This window comes from Bison bison, unplaced genomic scaffold (assembly GCF_000754665.1).
Source record: "Bison bison bison isolate TAMUID 2011002044 unplaced genomic scaffold, Bison_UMD1.0 scf7180017858770, whole genome shotgun sequence".
NCBI lineage: Eukaryota > Metazoa > Chordata > Mammalia > Artiodactyla > Bovidae > Bison > Bison bison.
In genome coordinates, this window is record NW_011489342.1 from 2,667,012 (window position 1) to 2,687,332 (window position 20,321).

General features: G+C 38.7%; 1 protein-coding gene across 1 annotated transcript in view; it reads right to left on the minus strand.

Annotated features, from left to right (window-relative positions):
• The window catches only part of PLEKHA8 (pleckstrin homology domain containing, family A (phosphoinositide binding specific) member 8), a 67,134-nt gene that overhangs the window by 42,269 nt on the left and 4,544 nt on the right, over positions 1–20,321 (minus strand). The window contains exon 4 of the mRNA XM_010829431.1: positions 188–304. Coding sequence (XP_010827733.1) covers positions 188–304 — 117 coding nt within the window. The remainder of the gene's footprint in view (positions 1–187; positions 305–20,321) is intronic.

Sequence of the window (20,321 nt, forward strand, 5' to 3'; positions counted from 1 at the left end):
CTTCTTGTAAAAACTGCCTGCAGTTTTAGGTCTTACTTGCAAGGTTTTTTTTGAGGGGGGAAACATAACGTATCTTTGTCTATACTTTGGAAGCAGCACAGAAAGACCTAAGAAACCAATGCTTTTTTTTTTTTAATCTTGGGGGAGAAACAGAAAATTAAACCCTGCAAATCTCTTGGCTTCTCACCTTGAATTTCACAGACTGCCATCTGGATGCTCCCTTTGCAACCTTTCCAGGCATCTTCAGGAGAATCATAGTAAGATAATATCCCTCCACAGAGAAGGAACCACCGAGGCTGCCAACCTGCAAACAGAAGCAAGAGCACGGTCTCAATTACTGCTTCCCAGGACATAGACTAGGACCTAACAAAGGATGCTGGGTTCCAGCTCCAAGGAACTTACCTTCTGGGGGAAAATTCTAAGGGAAAAAAGAAGCTAGAAGAGATCTGTATATCCGATCTCATTTTTGCATAGAAGTCTGAAGGAGCAGCAATAAATATAGTGATGATTCTCTAAGTAATGGGATTACTGATGATTTTTATTCCTTTTTCCCCCTAATACAGTACTAGTAATCTTTGGTTTTTAATTTTTCTAAGATTAAAGATTATTGCTTTCCAAACATTATTGTTAACACACTTGCTCTCTCCCCTTCTGGTTAAGAAAAATTATTATGAACCTAAAAATAAGACAAAGGATTGTACTGACCTTTCAACATTACACAAAGTGCTGTCTAACAGGCCTGCCTAAGGTCATATGATTTCTAGGAAAAGATAACTTTAATTTACTATTTGGTTTTGATCCACTGAAATGGAATAATCTTAAAACATTCACGAGCTTAACTATTTTTACTTCAGAGAATTTCAGAGGACAAATTGTATTCAGTGGAAACTCACGTCTTATCTAGTCCTCTTACACAACCTATATTCGAGTCACACCAAACTCACTTGTTGTATTCCTGCTTAGAGCATTCGCTCAAATTGGACTTCTTCCTAAAATGTCATCCCTGACTATCTCTTGCATAATAAGCCTTGTCAGTCTCCTCTATCAAGATTTTTTTTTTCCTCTCTCTCTGAAATGCCACAGCCCTTTAAGGATACATTTCTCTCACTGGACTCTTCTATGGCTGAGACAGTCAGAGAGAAGGTTGGTAGGGACTTTGGGCAGGGCCCCAAGGGCGGCTCAGGTACACACCTGATGGGCCATTGGGAACAGGTTCACACCAAGTACATACATAAGTCATCTACTGATGTCAAAATAGTAATGTCAGGGAACCGCTGACAGGGAAGGACTAGACCCTTTACTGGATGTCAGGAGTCCCAAGGCCTTAACTCAACACCCATACAAGTCAATTATTGGATGGAAAACCTCTTGGGATGAACTTGTAAATTTTGTTCCAGAAAGTGATGCTTCCTGGCCCTGGTTTCAAATTCTATGCAAACAAACCTGAAAGCTACTGTTCTTGACACAAACATTACAATTCAAGAAATCAAACTGATCAATCAGCACTCCAGGAGTTGGATATTACTGGTGATACTGTAGCCCTCTGCAAGTCATTATTTACATCTTATGCATCTCCCCTCACTAAAACAGAAGAATCAACTGCTAAGACTGAGAAATGAAAAAGGATTTTGAAATCACCTAGTCCAACCAGCTCTTTGACAGAAAAGGAAACCAATCCCAGACAGATTAAGTGACCTACCTAAAGTCACAAAGGAAGTATACAACAGAGCTGGGAAGAAAACTGTCTTTCTGACACTGTCCCTCCTGGCCTAACAACTCCCAAACCCTGACTCTCCACTGCCAGAAAGCTATCCTGGTATAGAACAGCAGCATCTTTGCACTTAAACTCAATTTCCATGATTATGTTTGGTGTGAAACATTCTCCAAACCTACCATGACTCTCAAGTAGAGGGAATTCAACATACCCTCAATTATATTTTATCAAATTTTGGACCTCACCTACATCAGTCTTCATTCTCCAGAGAAAGAGAACCAAAAATATGTAGTCATATCTACACGTAATTTATTATAAGGAATTTGCTCATGCATTACAGAGCCTGAGAAATTCCAACACCTGCAGTCAGCAAGCTAGAGAATCAGGAGAGCCAATTTGTAATTCCAGTCCAAAGTCAGGAGGCTTGAGACCCAGGAAGAGTCAATGTTTCAGCGAGAGTGAAAAAACAGGAAAAGACCAAAGTTCCAGCTCAACAGTCAAGCAGGAAGAGTTATTACCCCTTGCTCCTTTTTGTTCTATTTAGGTCTTTGGATGGGACCCATTCACGTTAGGAAAAGCAATCTACTTTACTATGTTTACCAATTCAAATGTTAATCCCATCCAGAAACACCCTCAGACACAACTAATCAGAATGATGATTAGTCAAATGTCTGGGCACTCCATGGCCCAGGTGAGTTGACACAAAAAATTAACCATCAGATACCATCAATTTTAAGATAAACTGAAGTATTTGCATATGATATGATTGACAAGGCTTAATTTCCAAAATATACAAATAGCTCATACAACTCAACAACAAAAACCAAACAACCCAATCAAAAAATGGGCAGAAGACCTAAATAGGCATTTCTGCAAAGAAGACATATAGATGGCCAAAAGGCACATGAAAAAATGCTCAACATCGCTAATTATCAGAGAAATGCAAATCAAAACAGTAATGAGGCACCACCTCACACTGGTCGGAATCAGTTCAGTCGCTCAGTCATGTCCGACTCTCTGCAACCCTATGGACTGCAGCACACCAGGCTTCCCTGTCCATCACCAACTCCCAGAGCTTGCTCAAATTCATGTCTATCGAGTCAGTAATGCCATCCAACCATCTCATCCTCTGTTGTCCCCTTCTCCTCCTGCCCTCAATCTTTCCCAGAGTCAGGGTCTTTTTCAGTGAGTCAGTTATTTGCATCAGGTGGCCAAAGTACTGGAGTTTCAGCTTCAGGATCAGTCCTTCCAATGAATATTCAGGACTGATTTCCTTTAGGATGGACTGGTTGGATCTCCTTGCAGTCCAGGGGACTCTCAAGAGTCTTCTCCAACACCACAGTTCAAAAGCATCAATTCTTCGGCACTCAGCTTTCTTTATAGTCCAACTTTCACACTCATACATGACTACTGGAAAAACCATAGCTTTGACTACACAGACCTTTGTCGGCAAAGTAATGTCTCTGCTTTTTAATATGCTATCTAGGTTGGTCACAGCTTTTCTTCCAGGGAGCAAGAGTCTTTTAATTTCATGGCTGCAGTCACCATCTGCGATAATTTTGGAGCCCAAGAAAATAAGGTCTGTCAGTGTTTCCATTGTTTCCCCATCTACTTGCCAGGAAGTGATGGGACCGGATGCCATGATCTTAGTTTTCTGAATGTTGAGTTTTAAGCCAGCTTTTTCACTCTCCTCTTTAATGGCCATCATTACAAAGTCTACAAATAATAAACTGTAGACTGGAGAGGGTGTGGAGAAAAGGAACTCTTGTTACAGTGGGTTGGTGGGCATGTAAATTGGAACAGTCACTATGGAAAACAGTATGGAGGTTCCTTAAAAAATTAAAAATAAGAGCTACCATATGATCCAGTAAAACCACTCCTGGGCATATATCTGGAAAAAACTCTAATTCAAAACAATACATGCACCCGTATGTTCACAGCAGCACTACTTACAACAGCCAAGACGTGGAAGCAACCTAAACGTCCATCGACTGATGGACGGATAAAGATGTGGTACGCGTACACAGTGTCATACTACTCAGGCATAAAAAAGGATGAAATAATGCCATTTGCAGCTACATGGTTGGACCTAGAGATTATCATTCCAAGTGAAGTAAATCAGACAGAGAAAGACAAATGCCATATGATATCACTTACATGTGAAATCTAAAATATGAAATGAATGAACTTACTTACAAAACAGAAACAGACTCACAGACATAGAAAACAAACTTTTGGTACCAAAGGGGAAAGGGGGTGGGGAAGGGATAAATTAGGAGTTTGGGATTAGCCGATACAAATTACTATATAGAAAACAGATAGACGGCAAGGTCCTACTGTGTCATATAGAGAACTGTTTGCAATGTCTTCTAACAACCTATAATGGAAAATAATGTGAAAAACTATATATATATATTATATATATATATAACTGAATCATTTTGCTATATACTAGAAACTGCTGCTGCTGCTGCTAAGTCACTTCAGTCGTGTCCGACTCTGTGCAACCCCATAGACGGCAGCCCACCAGGCTCCCCTGTCCCCGGGATTCTCCCGGCAAGAACACTGGAGTGGGTTGCCATTTCCTTCTCCAATGCATGAAACTGAAAAGTGAAAGTGAAGTCACTCAGTCGTGTCCAACCCTCAGCGACCCCATGGACTGCAGCCTACCAGGCTCCTCCGTCCATGGGATTCTCCAGGCAAGAGTACTGGAGTGGGATGCCATTGCCTTCTCCATACTAGAAACTAACACCTTATAAATCAACTATACTTCAATTAAAAAAAAAAAAAATTTAGGGAGAACAAGATGGCAGAAGAGTAGGTGGACATAGAGTGCATCTCTCTCCACAGATACATCAGAAATACACCTTCAGACACAGACGTGCATGCAGAACACCAGCTGAGAGCAGACAGGAGTACCTGACCAGTGGGAAAGAATATATAGACCCACACAAAACTCGGTAGGATGAAGGAACTAGGGAAAAACAGGAGTGTTAGTAGGACTGGACCTGCCCTCGACAGGTGGGGGAACTGAAGCAGGGGGCAACTGTCTGAGTCAGAGGAGAAACATTAACGCTGAGAGTGAAACAGTTGATCCGCGGCGGCCTAAATGGAATGAGAATCAGACAGTCTTGCCGCAGCCATACGTACCACAGACAGGGAGGAGGGCCTTCTGGAAGGCACAGCGGCTGGGAGCTGGGTCTTGGGGACTGTGGAGCGATCCCAGGGTGGGGCTGATGTTGACTGCGGAGAGACGGATCGAGGGGATATGAAGGAGGAGACTGTGGTGGGAAATGCCGGTGGAGGAAAGCCTGGCAGCCATAGAAGCAAGGCGATATTGCTGAGTCGCGCATAGCGGGTGGAGGCATCACCACAGCCTCTCTCTCCCCACAGGCCAACATCCGCAGCTGAACAACAGAGAGGCTGGCCTATCAAATGCCTGATGCACTGAACTACAGAGCAGAGCGCCACCCAGTGTGCTCCTTCAAGTGCCTGACTCGCCAATCTACATTTACTCCTTTGTTTGCCTTTCCTATTGTTCTTTTCCTCTTGCAGTTAATCTTTAATGTATATAAATCCTCTTCGTCTACCTCTATTTAACGTCGCATATCTATTCTTTCTTTCTTTCCTTTCCTCTCAACATATTTGTTAGTTTTATTTTCATTGCTTTATTACCAACTTGGCACCTTGCTTTAGTTTTGTTTTCCAGTCTGTGCTTTAGTTAGTTTTGTTCTTAAATAGTAAATGTAATTTTTTATTTACTTTGTTCGCTGGGTCAATCTACTATACTTTTTTTTTTTAAACTGTTTTCACTTTGCTCATGGGTGTATATGTATATGTGTACATTCCATTATTTTAATTATTATTTGCCTGATTTTCTAACTGCTATTTGTCTGGGGTTCATCTTTGGTTTTTTGTTTTTGGTATTTGTTTTACTCTCCCTTAGTGCCATAACAAACCACTTATGGAATCTTCCTTCCTGACCAGAGATCAAACCCTGAGCCTTTGGAGTAGGAACGCTGACTCCAAGACCAAGACTACCAGAGAACTAACCCTAGGGAGAATCAAATAGTGAGAACTTAACACAAAGGAAACCACTTGAATACAGGACCCTGCATCACCCAACCACCAGCAGCATCCTGTGCAGAACGCCTCATCCATACAATAAACAAAACCAAAATACAAACCCAATCATCAGCAGACAGGATTACCACCTCATTCAGCCTTGCACATCACAGGAAAAACGAACAAAAACTCAGCAGAAATCTCACCCTATAAGAAGCTCACACAAACCACTGACCAACCTTAGGAGGGCAGAAACCAAAAGGAAGAAAGAATTCAACCTTGAAGCCTGGGAAAAGGAAACCTCAAACACAATTAATTAAAAAAATAATAATGAAAAGGCAGAGAAATGCTACACAAATAAAGGAACAAACTAGAAACACAGAAGTCCAAATAAATGAAGAGGAAATAGGCAAACTACCTGAAAAAGAATTCAGAATAATGATAGTAAAGATGATCAAAAACCTTGAAAACAAAATGGAGAAAATGCAAGAATCAATTAACAAAAACCTAGAAGACTTAAAGAATAAACATACAGAGCCAAACAACACAATTACTGAAATTAAAAATATTCTAGAGGGAATCAATAGCAGAATATCTGAAGCAGAAGAACAAATCAGTGAGCTGGAAGATAAAATGGTGGACATAACTTCTGAAGAGCAGAATAAAGTAAAAAGAATAAAAAGAACTGAGGATAGTCTCAGAGACATCTGGGACAAAATCAAACACACCAACATTAGAATTATAGGGGTCCCAGAAGAAGGAGAGAAAAAGAAAGGGTATGAGAAAATTTTTGAAGAAATAATCATTGAAAATTTCCCCAACATGGAAAAGGAAATAGTCAATCAAGTCCAAGAGGCACAGAGAGTCCCATACAGGATAAACCCAAGGAGAAACACACCAAGACACATATTAATCAAACTAACAAAGACTAAACACAAAGAAAGAATATTAAAAGCAGCAAGGAGAAGCAACAAATAACATACAAGGGAAAACCCATATGCTTAACAGCTGATCTTTCAGGAGAAACTCTGCAGGCCAGAAGGGAATGGCAGGATATAAAGTATCAAAAAGGAAAAATCTACAACCAAGATTAGGGTACCCAGTGAGGATCTCATTCAAAATTGATGGAGAAATAAAGTTTTTTAGACAAGCAAAAGTTAACAGCATCATGTACCACTAAATCAGTTTTACAACAAATGTTAAAGGGACTTATATAGCCAAGAAATACAAGAGAAAAAAAAAGATCTACAAAATCAACCCCAAACAATTAAGAAAATGGCAATAGAAACATATATATCAATAATTACTTTAAATATAAATGGATTAAATCTTCCAACCAAAAGATACAGACTGGCTGAATGGATACAAAAACAAGACCCATATACATGCTGTCTACAAGAAACCCACTTCAGACCTCAAGACACATATAGACTGAAAGTGAGAGGATGGAAAAGTATATTCCATGCAAATGGGAGGCATAAGAAAGCTGGAATAGCAATCCTCATATCAGACAAAATAGACCTTAAAATAAAGAAGATTACAAGAGATAAGGAAGGACACTACATAATGATCAAGGGATCAACCAAGAGAAGACATAACAATTGTAAATATCTATGCACTCAATATAGGAGCACCTCAATACATAAGACAAACACTAACAGACATAAAAGGAGAAACTGACAGTAACACAATAATAGTAGGAGACTTTAACACCCCACTCACACCAATGGACAGATCATCAAAACAGAAAATTAATCAGGAAACACAAGTCTTAAATGATACATTAGATGAGATGGATCTCATTGATATCTTCAGGACATTCCATCCAAGTGCAAAAGAATACACCTTCTTCTCAAGTGCACATGAAACATTCTCCAGGATAGACCACATTTTGGGTCATAAATCAAACCTCAGTAAATTTAGGAAAATTGAAATTGTATCAAGCATCTTCTCTGACCACAATGCTATGAGACTAGATATCAATTACAAGAAAAAAAACTGTAAGAAACACAAACACATGGAGATTTAACAACACGTTTCTAAATAACCAACAGGATACTGAAGAAATCAAAAGCGAAATCAAAAATTTCTAGAAACAAATGACAATGAAAACACGACAACTCAAAACCTATGATGCAGCAAAAGCAGTTCTAAGAGGGAAGTTTATAGCAATACAATCCTACCTCAAGAAACAAGAAAAACATTGAATAGACAACCTAACTTTACACCTAAAACAACTGGAAAAAGAACAAAAAACCTCCAAAATTAGTAGAAGGAAATAAGTCACAAAGATCTGAGCAGAAATAAATGAAAAAGAAATGAAAGAAACAATAGTAAAGATTAAAAAAACTAAAAGCTGGTTCTTTGAGAAGATAAAACTGACAAGCCTTTAGCCAGACTCATCAAGATAAAAAGAGAGAAGACTCAAATCAACAAAATTAGAAATAAAAAAGGAGAGGTTACAACAGACAATGCAGAAATTCAAATAATTATAAGAGACTATTAAGAACAACTATATGGCAATAAAAATGGATAACCTGGAAGAAATGGACAGATTCTTAGAAAGTTCAATCTTCCAAAACTGAACCAGGAAGAAATAAAAATCATGAACAACTCAATTACAAGCACTGAAATTGAAGCTATGATCAAACATCTCCTCAAAAACAAAAGCTCAGGACCAGATGGCTTCACAGAATTCTATCACACATTCAGAGAAGAGCTAATGCCTATCCTTCTAAAACTCTTTCAAAAAATTGCAGAGTAAGGAACATTTCCAAACTCATTCTATGAGACCACCATCACCCTGATATCAAAACCAGACAAAGACAACACAAAAAATGAAAACTACAGGCCAATATCACTGATGAATATAGACGCAAAAATCCTCAACAAAATTTTAGCAATAGAATTCAGCAACACATAAAAAACTCATATATCATGATCAAGATGGGTGTATTCCAGGAATGCAAGGATTCTTCAATATATGCAAAATCAATGTAATATACCATATTAACAAATTGAAAGATAAAAACCATATGATAATCTCAATAGATGCAGAAAAAGCCTTTTACAAAATTCAGCACCCATTTATGATTAAAAGTCTTTAAAAAATGGGCATAGAAGGAAACTACCTTCACATAGTAAAGGCCATATATGATAAGGCTACAGCAAACATTATTCTCAATGGTGAAAAACTGAAAGCATTCCCCCAGGAACAAAAGATCAGGACCAAAACAAGGGTGTCCACTTTCACCACTGTTATTCAACAGAGTTCTGAAGTCCTAGCTACAGCAATCAGAGAAGAAAAATAAATAAAGGAATCCAAATTGGAAAAGAAGAAGTAAAGCTTTCACTGTTTGCAGATGACATGATACTGTACATAGAAAACTCTTAAGATAGTATCGGAAAATTACTAGAGCTAATCAGTGAATTTAGCAAAGTTGCAGGATACAAAATCAGTACACAGAAATCACTTCTATTCCAATATACCAACAATGAAAAATCATAAACAGAAATTAAGGAATCAGTCCCATTCACCACTGCAACAAAAAGAATTAAATAGGAATAAACTTACTTAAGGAGACCAAAGAACTGTACACAGAAAATTATAAGACACTAATGAAAGAAATCAAAGATGACATAAACAGATGGAGAGATATCCCATGTTCCTGGGTAGGAAGAATCAATATTGTGAAAATAACTATACAACCAAATGCAATCTACAGATTCAATGCAATCCCTATCAAATTACCAATGATATTTTTCACAGAACTAGAACAAAAAATTTCACAATTCATATGGAAACACAAAAGACCCCAAATAGCCAAAGCAGTCCTGAGAAAGAAGAATGGAGCTGGAGGAATCAACCTTCCTGACTTCAGATTATACTACAAAGCTACAGTCATCAAGACGGTATGGTACTGGCACAAAAACAGAAATATAGACCAATGGAACAAGAGAGAAAGCCTAAAAATAAACCCATGCACCTGTGGGTGCCTTATCTTTGACAAAGGAGGCAAGAATATACAATGGGGCAAAGACAGCCTCTTCAATAAATCATGCTGGGAAAACTGGACAGTTACATGTAAAAGAATGAAATTAGAACACTTCCTAACACCACACACAAAGATAAACTCAAAAGGGATTAAAGACCTAAATGTAAGACCAGAAACTATAAACTCTTAGAGGAAAACATAGGCAGAACACTCACTGACATAAATCAAAATGATATCCTCTATGACCCACCTCCTAGAGTAACAGAAACAAAAACAAAAGTAAACAAGTGGGACCTGATTAAACTTAAAAAGCTTTTTCACAGAAAAGGAAACTATAGGTAAGGTGAAAAGACAACCCTCAGAATGGGAGAAAACAATAGCAAATGAAACAACTGACAAAGGATTAATTTCCAAAATACAGAAGCAGCTCACACAACTACTGACAGAAAAACAAACAACCCAATCAAAAAGTGGGAAAAAGACTTAAACAGACATTTCTCCAGAGAAGACACACAGATGGCTAACACACACATGAAAAGATGCTCAACACCGCTCATTATCAGAGAAATGCAAATCTAAACTACAATGAGATATCACCTCACACCGGTCAGAATGGCCATAATCAAAAAGTCTACAAACAATAAATGCTGGCGAGGGTGTGGAGAAAAGGGAATGCTCTTGCACTGTTGGTTGGAATGTAAATTGATACAGCCACTATGGAAGGTGGTATGGAGATTCATTAAAAACCAGGAATAAAACCACCATATGACCCAGCAATCCCACTCCTAAGCATATACCCTGAGGAAACCAAAATTGAAAGACACATGTATCCTATTGTTCACTGCAGGACTATTTACAATTGCTAGAACATGGAAGCAACCTAGATGTCCATCGACAGATGAATGGATAAAGAAGTTGTGTTACATATACACAATGGAATATTACTCAGCCATAAAAAGGAATGCATTTGGGTCAATTCTGATGAGGTGGATGAACCTAGAACCTACTGTATAGAGTGAAGTGAGTCGAAAAGAGAAAGCTAAATATCGTATTCTAATTCATATATACAGAATCTAGAAAAATGGTACTGAAGAATTTATTTACAGGGCAGCAATGGAGAAACAGACATAGAGAACAGGCTTATGGACCTGGGGAGAGGGAGGGAGAGGGTGAGATGTACAGAAATAGTAACACAAAACTTACATTACCATGTGTAAAATAGACAGCGAGTGGGAATTTGCTATATGGCTCAGGAAACTCAAACAGGGGTTCTGTATCAATTTAGAGGGGTGGGTTGGGGTGGGAGATGGGAGGCAGGTTCAAAAGAGAGGGGATATATGTATATCTATGGCTGATTCATGTTGAGGTTTGACAGAAAACAACAAAATTCTGTAAAGCAATTATCCTTCAATAAAAAAAAAAACTTAAAAAATTACCTGCCCATTAAGCAATGACATGATCTCATTCCCAGATGCTTCCTGGCTTCAGAGCTGTTGGAATGTGAAAAATGTCTAAAAATTGAAAAAATGTGGTATAGACTAGGTTTATCTTACAGGAATTTGAAAACTGTTAAATAGCCCAAATACACACACACACACACACACACACAGAGCACAGCTACAGTATATTTTAAAAGTAGCTTACCAGTAACTGTAACAATACCTTCTCTGTAACAGGTTCCCTATTTATCTAGGAAAAGTTATAACAACAATTGAAGGGATTCAATTATTTTATTCTGTAGTTTGTAACTAGAAAAACTATGACCAAGAAAAACTTTTCTTTAAAGCATAAAGTTTCTAGAATTTCAGAAGGCATGTTAGGAGACCACAGAAGTCTCATTCCCATTATCTAAGACTTAATGGCAGAGCAATGAAGAAACCGTGCTTCCCTGGGTGGCTCAGTAGAAAAGAATCTGCTTGCCAATGCACAGACTTGGGTTCAATCCCTGGGTCAGGAAGATCCGCTGGAGAAGGAAATGGCAATCCACTCTAGTATTCTTGCCTGGGAAATTCTACGGACAGAGAAGCCTGGAAGGTGACAGTCCATGGGGGCTGCAAGAGTCAGATATGACTCTGGAACTAAATAACAAATAGAGAGCCCAGAGTAGTGTAGAGAACACACTCTTTCAAGATGTCCTGTCTTGGGAAGCCCGTATATACCTTAGGAATGATGGATGAACTGCATGAGAAAAGAGGCATGGATGATGAAGAGGCCATTAATCCACTTCCTGCTTTAAATTAATCTGCTGTTACCTTGGTTTACAGTGATAATTAATTTTATATATCAGCTTGACTGGCCTACCGATGTCCAGATTGCTGGTAAAACGTTATTTGTGGTTGTGTCTGTGAAGAGGTCTCTGGGAGATAGTAGCATTTGGATCAGTAGACTGAAGCGACTTAGCAGCAGCAGCAGCATCAGGAGACTGAGTAAAGAGTGCCCTCACCAGTGCAGGTGGACAGCATCCAATCTAATGAGGGCTTGAACAGTACCGAAAGGCAAGGGAAGGGTGAACCTTCTCTCTACCTGAGATGTGACCACCACCCTCGATTCTCAGGCCTGTGAACTCTGACTGAATTGAGTTACCAGCCTTCCTAGTTCTCCAGCTTACAGAGAGCAGACTTAGAACTTTACAGTCACCATAACTGCATGAGCCAATTTCTATCATAAAACTCCTCATATGGAAATACATGGTTCTGTTTCTCTGGAAAACCCTGATTAATATACTTGAAAATAATAAAATATTCAAGGTAACAAAAGAATGCTTAAAAACTATGGGTCTGGACCAGCCCCTGATTCATTCAATTACCATTAGACTATCTTCCTGTGGAACCGCACTCCCTTTTTTTGCCATCCCCTACTGGAGATGGAATGCTGTGTCAGCCAAACTCCCTGCTAGGAAGATTAGCTGAGAAACTTCAATGAGTAGGAAAAGTTTTAGAACCTACAAGCTACTGCTGCCAGGGATGGGGTATTTAAATGCCAATTTCACACATTTTGTATTATCTTAGATTATTTCACTGTAGAAGGTAAAGTGGACATTTATTTTTGGCAACCAGGCATCCACCTCCTACATTTCTGTTACTGAAAACCCCCTTCTCCACACTCTATCCATGTAGTTTTGATGGGGCTGACAAGCCCCAAGGTGGGCATGTGATTTAGGCTTAACTAGAGCTTCACATCCTCTTTCTTCAGAGCTATGTTCCAAGACAGGCAAGTGGCCCAACCAGAAATAATTCTGGGGCTTTTGCTGGGACTGGGGAAAGGAGGAAAGAAATGGAGACTATCTCTCTTTTCTCTTTGGTCTCTAAGGTGTTTGCCTGGGGCCACCACTGGCAGGCACTGTGCCATCACATGGACCTAAACACGGTTTACAGGTACAAGGAAAGGGGGTGAAGGGACAGGAGGGAGTCAGGAAAAGGAAGCAAATCTAGATGACAGTTTTTGAACACCTCAGTCAGACTGTGTCATACCTACAGACAAGATACCTTCTGAACTTTCCAGTTACATGGAATTATAGAAGTCTACTTCTTACTTCAAACTTGAGCTGGATTTTTTGGTAAATAAAATATTTCTAAAAAGGTATCACATGATTATCTCACTAAATGTAGGAAACATACTTGATAGAATTAAACATTCTTTCATAAAAGTTCTTTTAAAAAAACTAGGTATAATGGGAACTTCTTCAACCTGATAAAGACATCTACAAAGACCCAAGGCTAACATTATGTTAGTTTCTCAATCTTGTCCGACTCTGTGATCACATGGACTGTAGCCCACCAGGCTCCTCTGTTCATGGGATTCTTCAGGCAAGAATACTGGAGTAGGTTGCCATTCCCTACTCCAGGGGATCTTCCCGACCAAGGGATTGAACCCAGTCTTCCACATTGCAGGCAGATTCTTTACCATCTGAGCCACCAAAGACCAGATGCTTTTCCCATGAAATCAGGAATAAGACAAAGATACTCGCCACTTCTAAGCAACACTGTATTGGAGGTTCTAGCCAGGGCAATTAGAGTACAGAATTACATAAAAAGCATTCAGACTGGAAAGGAAAAAATAAATCTACCTCTGTTCTCAGACCTGCTAATGTGTATATATATATTTTTTTTTGGAAAAGGAATCACTTTAAAAACTATTACAATGAGTTTGGCAAAGTTGCAAGATTTAAGACCAATATACATATATCAAGTGTATTTCTATACAATTACAATGAACAATCTGAAAATAAAATTAGGAAAATAATTTCATTTACAATAGTATCAAAAAGAACAAAACAAGAATAAACTTGACAAAAGAAGTGTAAAACTAATACTCTGAAAACTACAAAACATTATTCAAAGAAACTAAAAATTTGAAGATCATTATTGCAAAACTGTTATCAGCTTGGTTTTTTTCTCACAGACTGCCAATGTCTTTTTATGTTTAATCGACAGTAATTATTTGCACAATTCATTTCTCAGTTCAAATAACAATGAATGGTATATATATTTTTTCAATGAGAACAATTTTTCTTTAAAAACATGCACTTATATTTGGATATAAAAGGGCATAGCTCAAGTTAAATCTGTACTATAACTATTTCATAACAGCCATCATTTTTAAATCAAAATTTTTAGAGATCTCCTTATTTCTTTAAAATCCAAATCAAACAAATGATTACTTGTGAGTCAAACATACATCTGACTAAAACACACTGTAGTTTCCCTTACTTTTTACTCAGCAGTCTTGTGATGAATAGTTCATCCAAACATATCACTCAAAAAAAATTAAAAAAATTAAAAAACTGCACTCCATTAAAGACTTAAATTTTTTAATATTTTAAAATTTATGCATAGTGAAATTTCTTCTTTGGTTAACAGTTCTGTGTTTCGATAAACACATAGTCCTCTAACAACTCAAGATACAGAAAAATTCCATTATCCTCCTCTTAAAATTCTTTTGTGCTACTCATTTTTAGCCAAGCCTTTCCCCCAATCCTTTACCCCTGGCCAACCAGTGTTATGTTTTCAATTTAAATTGAAAATATCCTCTAATTTTCTTGGAGACTTCTTTGACCCATAGGTTACTTTGATGTATTACTGTTTAATTTCCTAATGTTTGGGGAGTTCCTACATCTTTCTGTTATTAATTTCTTGTTTACTTTCAGTAAAGACACATAATGTTATTTTAAATTGGCAAGGTTTCTACTATACCCTAGAGACCCCCTACAACACCAATTTGAAACTCTCAGGCTTGGTTTGGTTTAATAATCTAATCTAATACTAACAACACCCCAGTATATCCTCCTGCTCCCAGAAAAGAACCCTCCTTTTTAGTCCTGCTGGTTTCTTCACTGAGGATCTCTTCTGTTCTCTCACAAGTCCTCCCGTCTAAGCCGATCCCACCAACCCTTTGGTCCCTCCTTTTCTGTGAAGCTTTCCCTGAGGGTGATTGGTAGCATCCAACTACACCAAGGGACCAGTTATATGCAGTGTGGTCCCTCTAAGCCTTGTTAAGCCACAGACTCAGAATAACCACAGGTCAAAATCACAAAACCACAAAACCACAGGTCAAAATCACAAATTTAGCTGGAAGGGCATTTTGACCACCCTTCGGTCCCTTCTCTTCTGTGAAATTTTCCCTGAAAGTGATCAGTAACATATAACTATTCCAAGGGACCCACTACATGCATTGTGGTCCCTCCCTCTAAGGCCTGTCAAGCCATAGCCTCAGAATAACCATATAAAAGCTTAAAGGGCAAAATCACAAATTTAGCTGGAAGGGCACTTTCACAGTTGAGAAAGATTTCCACTAGACCGTGATCTTCTTGGGGCTGCCCTGGTGGTTCAGATGGTAAAGAATCCACCTACAATGTGTGATGCCTGGGTTCGATTTCTGGGTTGGGAAGATCCCCTGGAGGAGGCAAAACATATATGAACAAGTGTCACCGTTTACCTGGGGGGATAAGCAAAATTGAGCTTTTTTTGCTCAATTCTAAATAAGACGAAAGGGTAACAGGAAGTGGTAAGGATTAAACACTGAGAGTACAGTCTGAGAACAATGGCCCCCAGGCTTCTTCCATCTATAAACCACTTCAATCACATAATGCTCCATGGGTCACTCTTAGTATATCCAATCACATCACACGTCCAAATCAAGGGGAAGACAGATATTGCTTCTGGTAGAGTGCTAATGAGGCAACAGTTTCACATCTCTTATGTTCCTTAACAAATTATTGATTAATTTTCGCTGGGAGCTAAAGTACAGAGACAAGTGGTACACAGAATTGCATGATCTGCAATAATCATTCATCCGCAAGGATGACTGTCATAGGACTGCAGAGTCAATTCCAAAATTCCGACGGTTTATTTGAATCTTTTCCTTTATAATTTATACCCCTCCAACTTCCAAAAGAACAATTTAAGGAATTCAGGATACAAATGGCAACCCACTCCAGTACTCTTGCCATTTGTATCCTGAATTCCTTAAATTGTTCTTGCCTGGAGAATCCCAGGACAGGGGAGCCTGGTAGGCTGCCGTCTATGGGGTCGCACAGAGTCGGATACGACTGAAGCAACTTAGCAGCAGCAGCATACTCTCAGAAACCATGAGAAACCACAATTTTCACACAGGCAATACAAACTGATTTTTTTCCTGGCATCATTAATCAAAACTACTATCCAATTAACCTATCCTTAAGTGAACTATGTACCAGGCGGGTTTGTATATGCTATCCATTTCATCCTTATAACAGACCAAGTATGGCTATTATTCTTGCTGTCACGAAGCTGAAGCTCATGGAGATTAAGAAGAGCTAAAACTATTAAAACTATTAAAAAAAAAAAACTTCTAGAAAAAAAATAGGACCTAGGGTTAGGCAAAGTGTTAAGATTTGACACTAAAAGCACAGGCAATAAACAAAAAATTTGATAAATATCAAAATTTAAAAATGTGCTGCAAATGATACCATAAGGAAGTGAAAGACAATCTACAGAACAGGAAAATATATTTGCAAATAATATATGTGATAAGGAAATTGTATCTAGAATAAAGAACCCTAACAATTCCATAATGAAAAAATAAATAATCCAATTAAGAAATGGGCAAAGGATATGAATAGACATTTCTCCAAAGAAGATATACACAAATGGCTAAATAAGCACATGAAATGATGAGTAACATCATTAGTCACTGGGGAAATATAAATCAAACCACACTGATTTATCACTTCACACTCACTAGGATGGATATAATGAGACAGACAATAACAAGTATTGGTGAGGATGTGAAGAAATAAGAACCTTCTTTCATTACTAACAAGAGTATAAAATAGAGAAGCCACTTTGGAAAAGTTCAGCAGTTCCCCAAACCGTTAAAGTGTTACCACATGATCCAACAATTCTACTTCTCTGATTAATGTTCAAGAGAAATGAAAACACATCCACACAAAAATCTGACACAAATGTTCACAGCACCATTACTCATATTAACCAAAAAAAATGAGCAATCCAAATGTTCATCAATGGATGAGTAGATAATCAAAATGATATTTCCATATAGTAGAATATTATTTCTTAACAAAAGGGAATAAAGTACTGACGCATGCCACAACAATGATGAACCTAGCAAAAAAACATTATGCGAGGTAAAGAAAGACCATATCATGTATGATTCCATTTATTGCATTTATATAAAATGTCTGGAATTGACAAAAATTTATATAGACAGGCAACTGTATATAACCTTGGTGGTTGCCAAGGGCAAGAGGGGGTGGGGTGGGAACAATCACTAGTTGGTATTTCTCTTCAGGATAAGGCAAATGTTTTAAAATTGATTGTGGTGATGGTTGTACTCTGTGAATATATTAAAAAACACTGATGAGTATACTTTAAATGGGTGAAATTCACGATAGATTAATTAATTACTATCTTGGTAAAGATATTTAAAAATAATTACAACAAAAAAGGTTGACTAGTGGTTGTGAGCCCATGCTCTGGATCACTCACACTCCAGATGACTCCTTAGTACTGTCTACCCAGCACAAACATACGTGGACAAGCATCACCTCCTACCTGGGGGGATAAGCAAGACTATAGCACCTTCGCAGACCATCATCTGGCGAGCGTGATGCAAGCTTCTGTTATTTTTGGAATGCAGGACTGCAATGTGCTTGTGCCCTAACGCACTGGAGGGGCCCAAGAAGCCTGTAGCTGGCTAGAGCTCATGACGGCAGCCCTCCTGTGTGCTGAGTGGGCAGGAAAGCGAACTAAAACTGAAAGCAGAAAGCTCAGAGCAGTTCTGAAAATTTCTGAGTGACAAAACACATGCACAACACTGGGCACAGTCCTCCTTGCTCCCAGACTCCTCCCCACCTCCCATTCCCAAATAGAGTCTGCTATTCCAGGCCAACATACTTTAAATATAGGTACATTATGAATCAGCTAGAATTATATAATGACCAAGCAGGAAGGACCTTTGCAAGTATTATGTAATGAATGGAGCACTGATGCTGGAGGCACTTACTAACTCTGTAACCTTGGGCCAGTCCCTTCCCCCATCTTTCTGTGCCTCAATGTCTTCATCTGGAAATAATAAAGTCAACTGCTTCCTACAATTGCTGCAAAGATTAAGTAACTTAATCTGTGCAAAATGTTTAGAATAGTGTCTGGAACATCAGAAGTGTTTAAGTCTTTTTACTCTTGTTACAATTATTAATGGGTAAATCTCATCACTCTTATGGAGGAAGATATTAAAGCTCAGAGTGATAAAGTGACTTTGCCCCTGGCAGTGACAGAGCTGGCACCAGACCTCAGGTTTCTCTGACTCCTCAACTAGCGTTCTACTATGGAGCATTAACGAATAACCAAGCAGGTATAATGCCCCTCGACTAACGTTTAGGGCTTGAAAGATACAAATAACAAACTCACAGTGGCCTAGCATTATGTCTCATACAACAGAGATGTTTGTGAAATGTTTAATCTATTCCCTTTCCATTTCTGGTTTAATCCTCCAATATGTGAAGATAGGGCTGGACACTAAATACCCAATGTTCTGCTGCTTAAAACTGGGTAGCTCAAGAATGTTAGAGAAAATACACAGACACTCCTTTTCTTTTCCTTTTCTCCTTTTCTCTGATGGAGCACAGGGTACTTGAGTGTGCCTACTATATTAGGTAAAAGAGACTTTTCTTTTCTCTTTCTGTATTTTAGCAGTACATTCATGCAAGCAATTAAGATACAGCTATTCTCAGGTCTTGATGGATGTTTACAACTTTCAGTAATTGAAACCTAAACAGTTTCAAGAGGCAAGAGAAGCTCACAAAATAACTATAGTATTTGGCAAAATACAACAAATGTAGCCAAAGTAAGCTTTTAAACAATTTCATCATTTCTTTCTTACTTACACATGCACACTCGCACATGTGCGTGAGCACACACACACATACACATGTGCATGAATAATCACTCTGCAGTGCTTAAACCAGCCTATGAGGCTGTGCAATTTCAGGCCTGCCCCCCATCTCTGCAGTCTTGTTGGAGCCTCTTCTCAACTCTCCAGACTTTTGGGTCTTCTTTCCTTTAACTCACCAGTCTTTATCCAGCTTTACGGCCTTCACGCTGATATTCCCCGTGCCTAAAAAGTTTCTCCTTACAGCCTCCAACTGCACCTCTGCCTTGGCCTCACCACCTACCCAGCTTTTATTTAACCTTTAGGCTCTGCTTAGATAGTTTCCTAAAAGAAGCCTTCCCCAATGACCCAGACTTGCCTCTCCCTTCCTCCCCTCTCAAATCACACACACTTGAGCACCTGCTTCTAACCACTTATCCAATGAATGCCTGTCTCCCCCACCAGACTGTAAGTTTAAGAAAGGCAGGAACAGTGTCTGTCTTAACACTGCTTGCCCCTTGCCCAGAACAGGGCCCAGCACACAGCAGCTGGTGAATGAAATTAACAACATCCTCCAAGGATTCCAAGGATTGGCTGATAAACTGATTTTGCTAATTCTCTACTCAGATTTGGACATAATGTATCCCGTATCAAGCTGTCGACATGACAGAAATACACAAATGGGTTAAGTAATCTCTTTGGAGAAAAACTCAAAATGAACAAAAACTTAGACAGATATTACATGTATTTTTAAATTACTATGTGCAAAACCATAAGAAAAAAAAATGTTACTTTAAAAAAAAAGCTTCAGGAGAAGAAAATGGTGTCTTCATTAGCGCTTGTCATTAACACTCACAGGATGCTCTTTTGGGGAGACTAACTTGCACAGGCGAGGAAAAGAAACTAGGATGCATTTGCTTCGTCTAGGTTGTTACCATTCCTTTCCAGAGTAAATGTATCTCCTAAGGAAACAGAATGCACTGGACGGTAATTTTAAATATACCTAGGGAAGGCTTCCCAGGTAGTACAGTGGTAAAGAATTCGCCTGTTAATTCAGAGGACGTTGAGTGAGATGTGCGGTTTTGATCCTGGGACCAGGAAGATCCTCTGGAATAGGAAATGGCAACCCACTCCAGTATTCTTCCCTGAAAAATTCCATGGACAGAGGAGCCTGGGAGCTG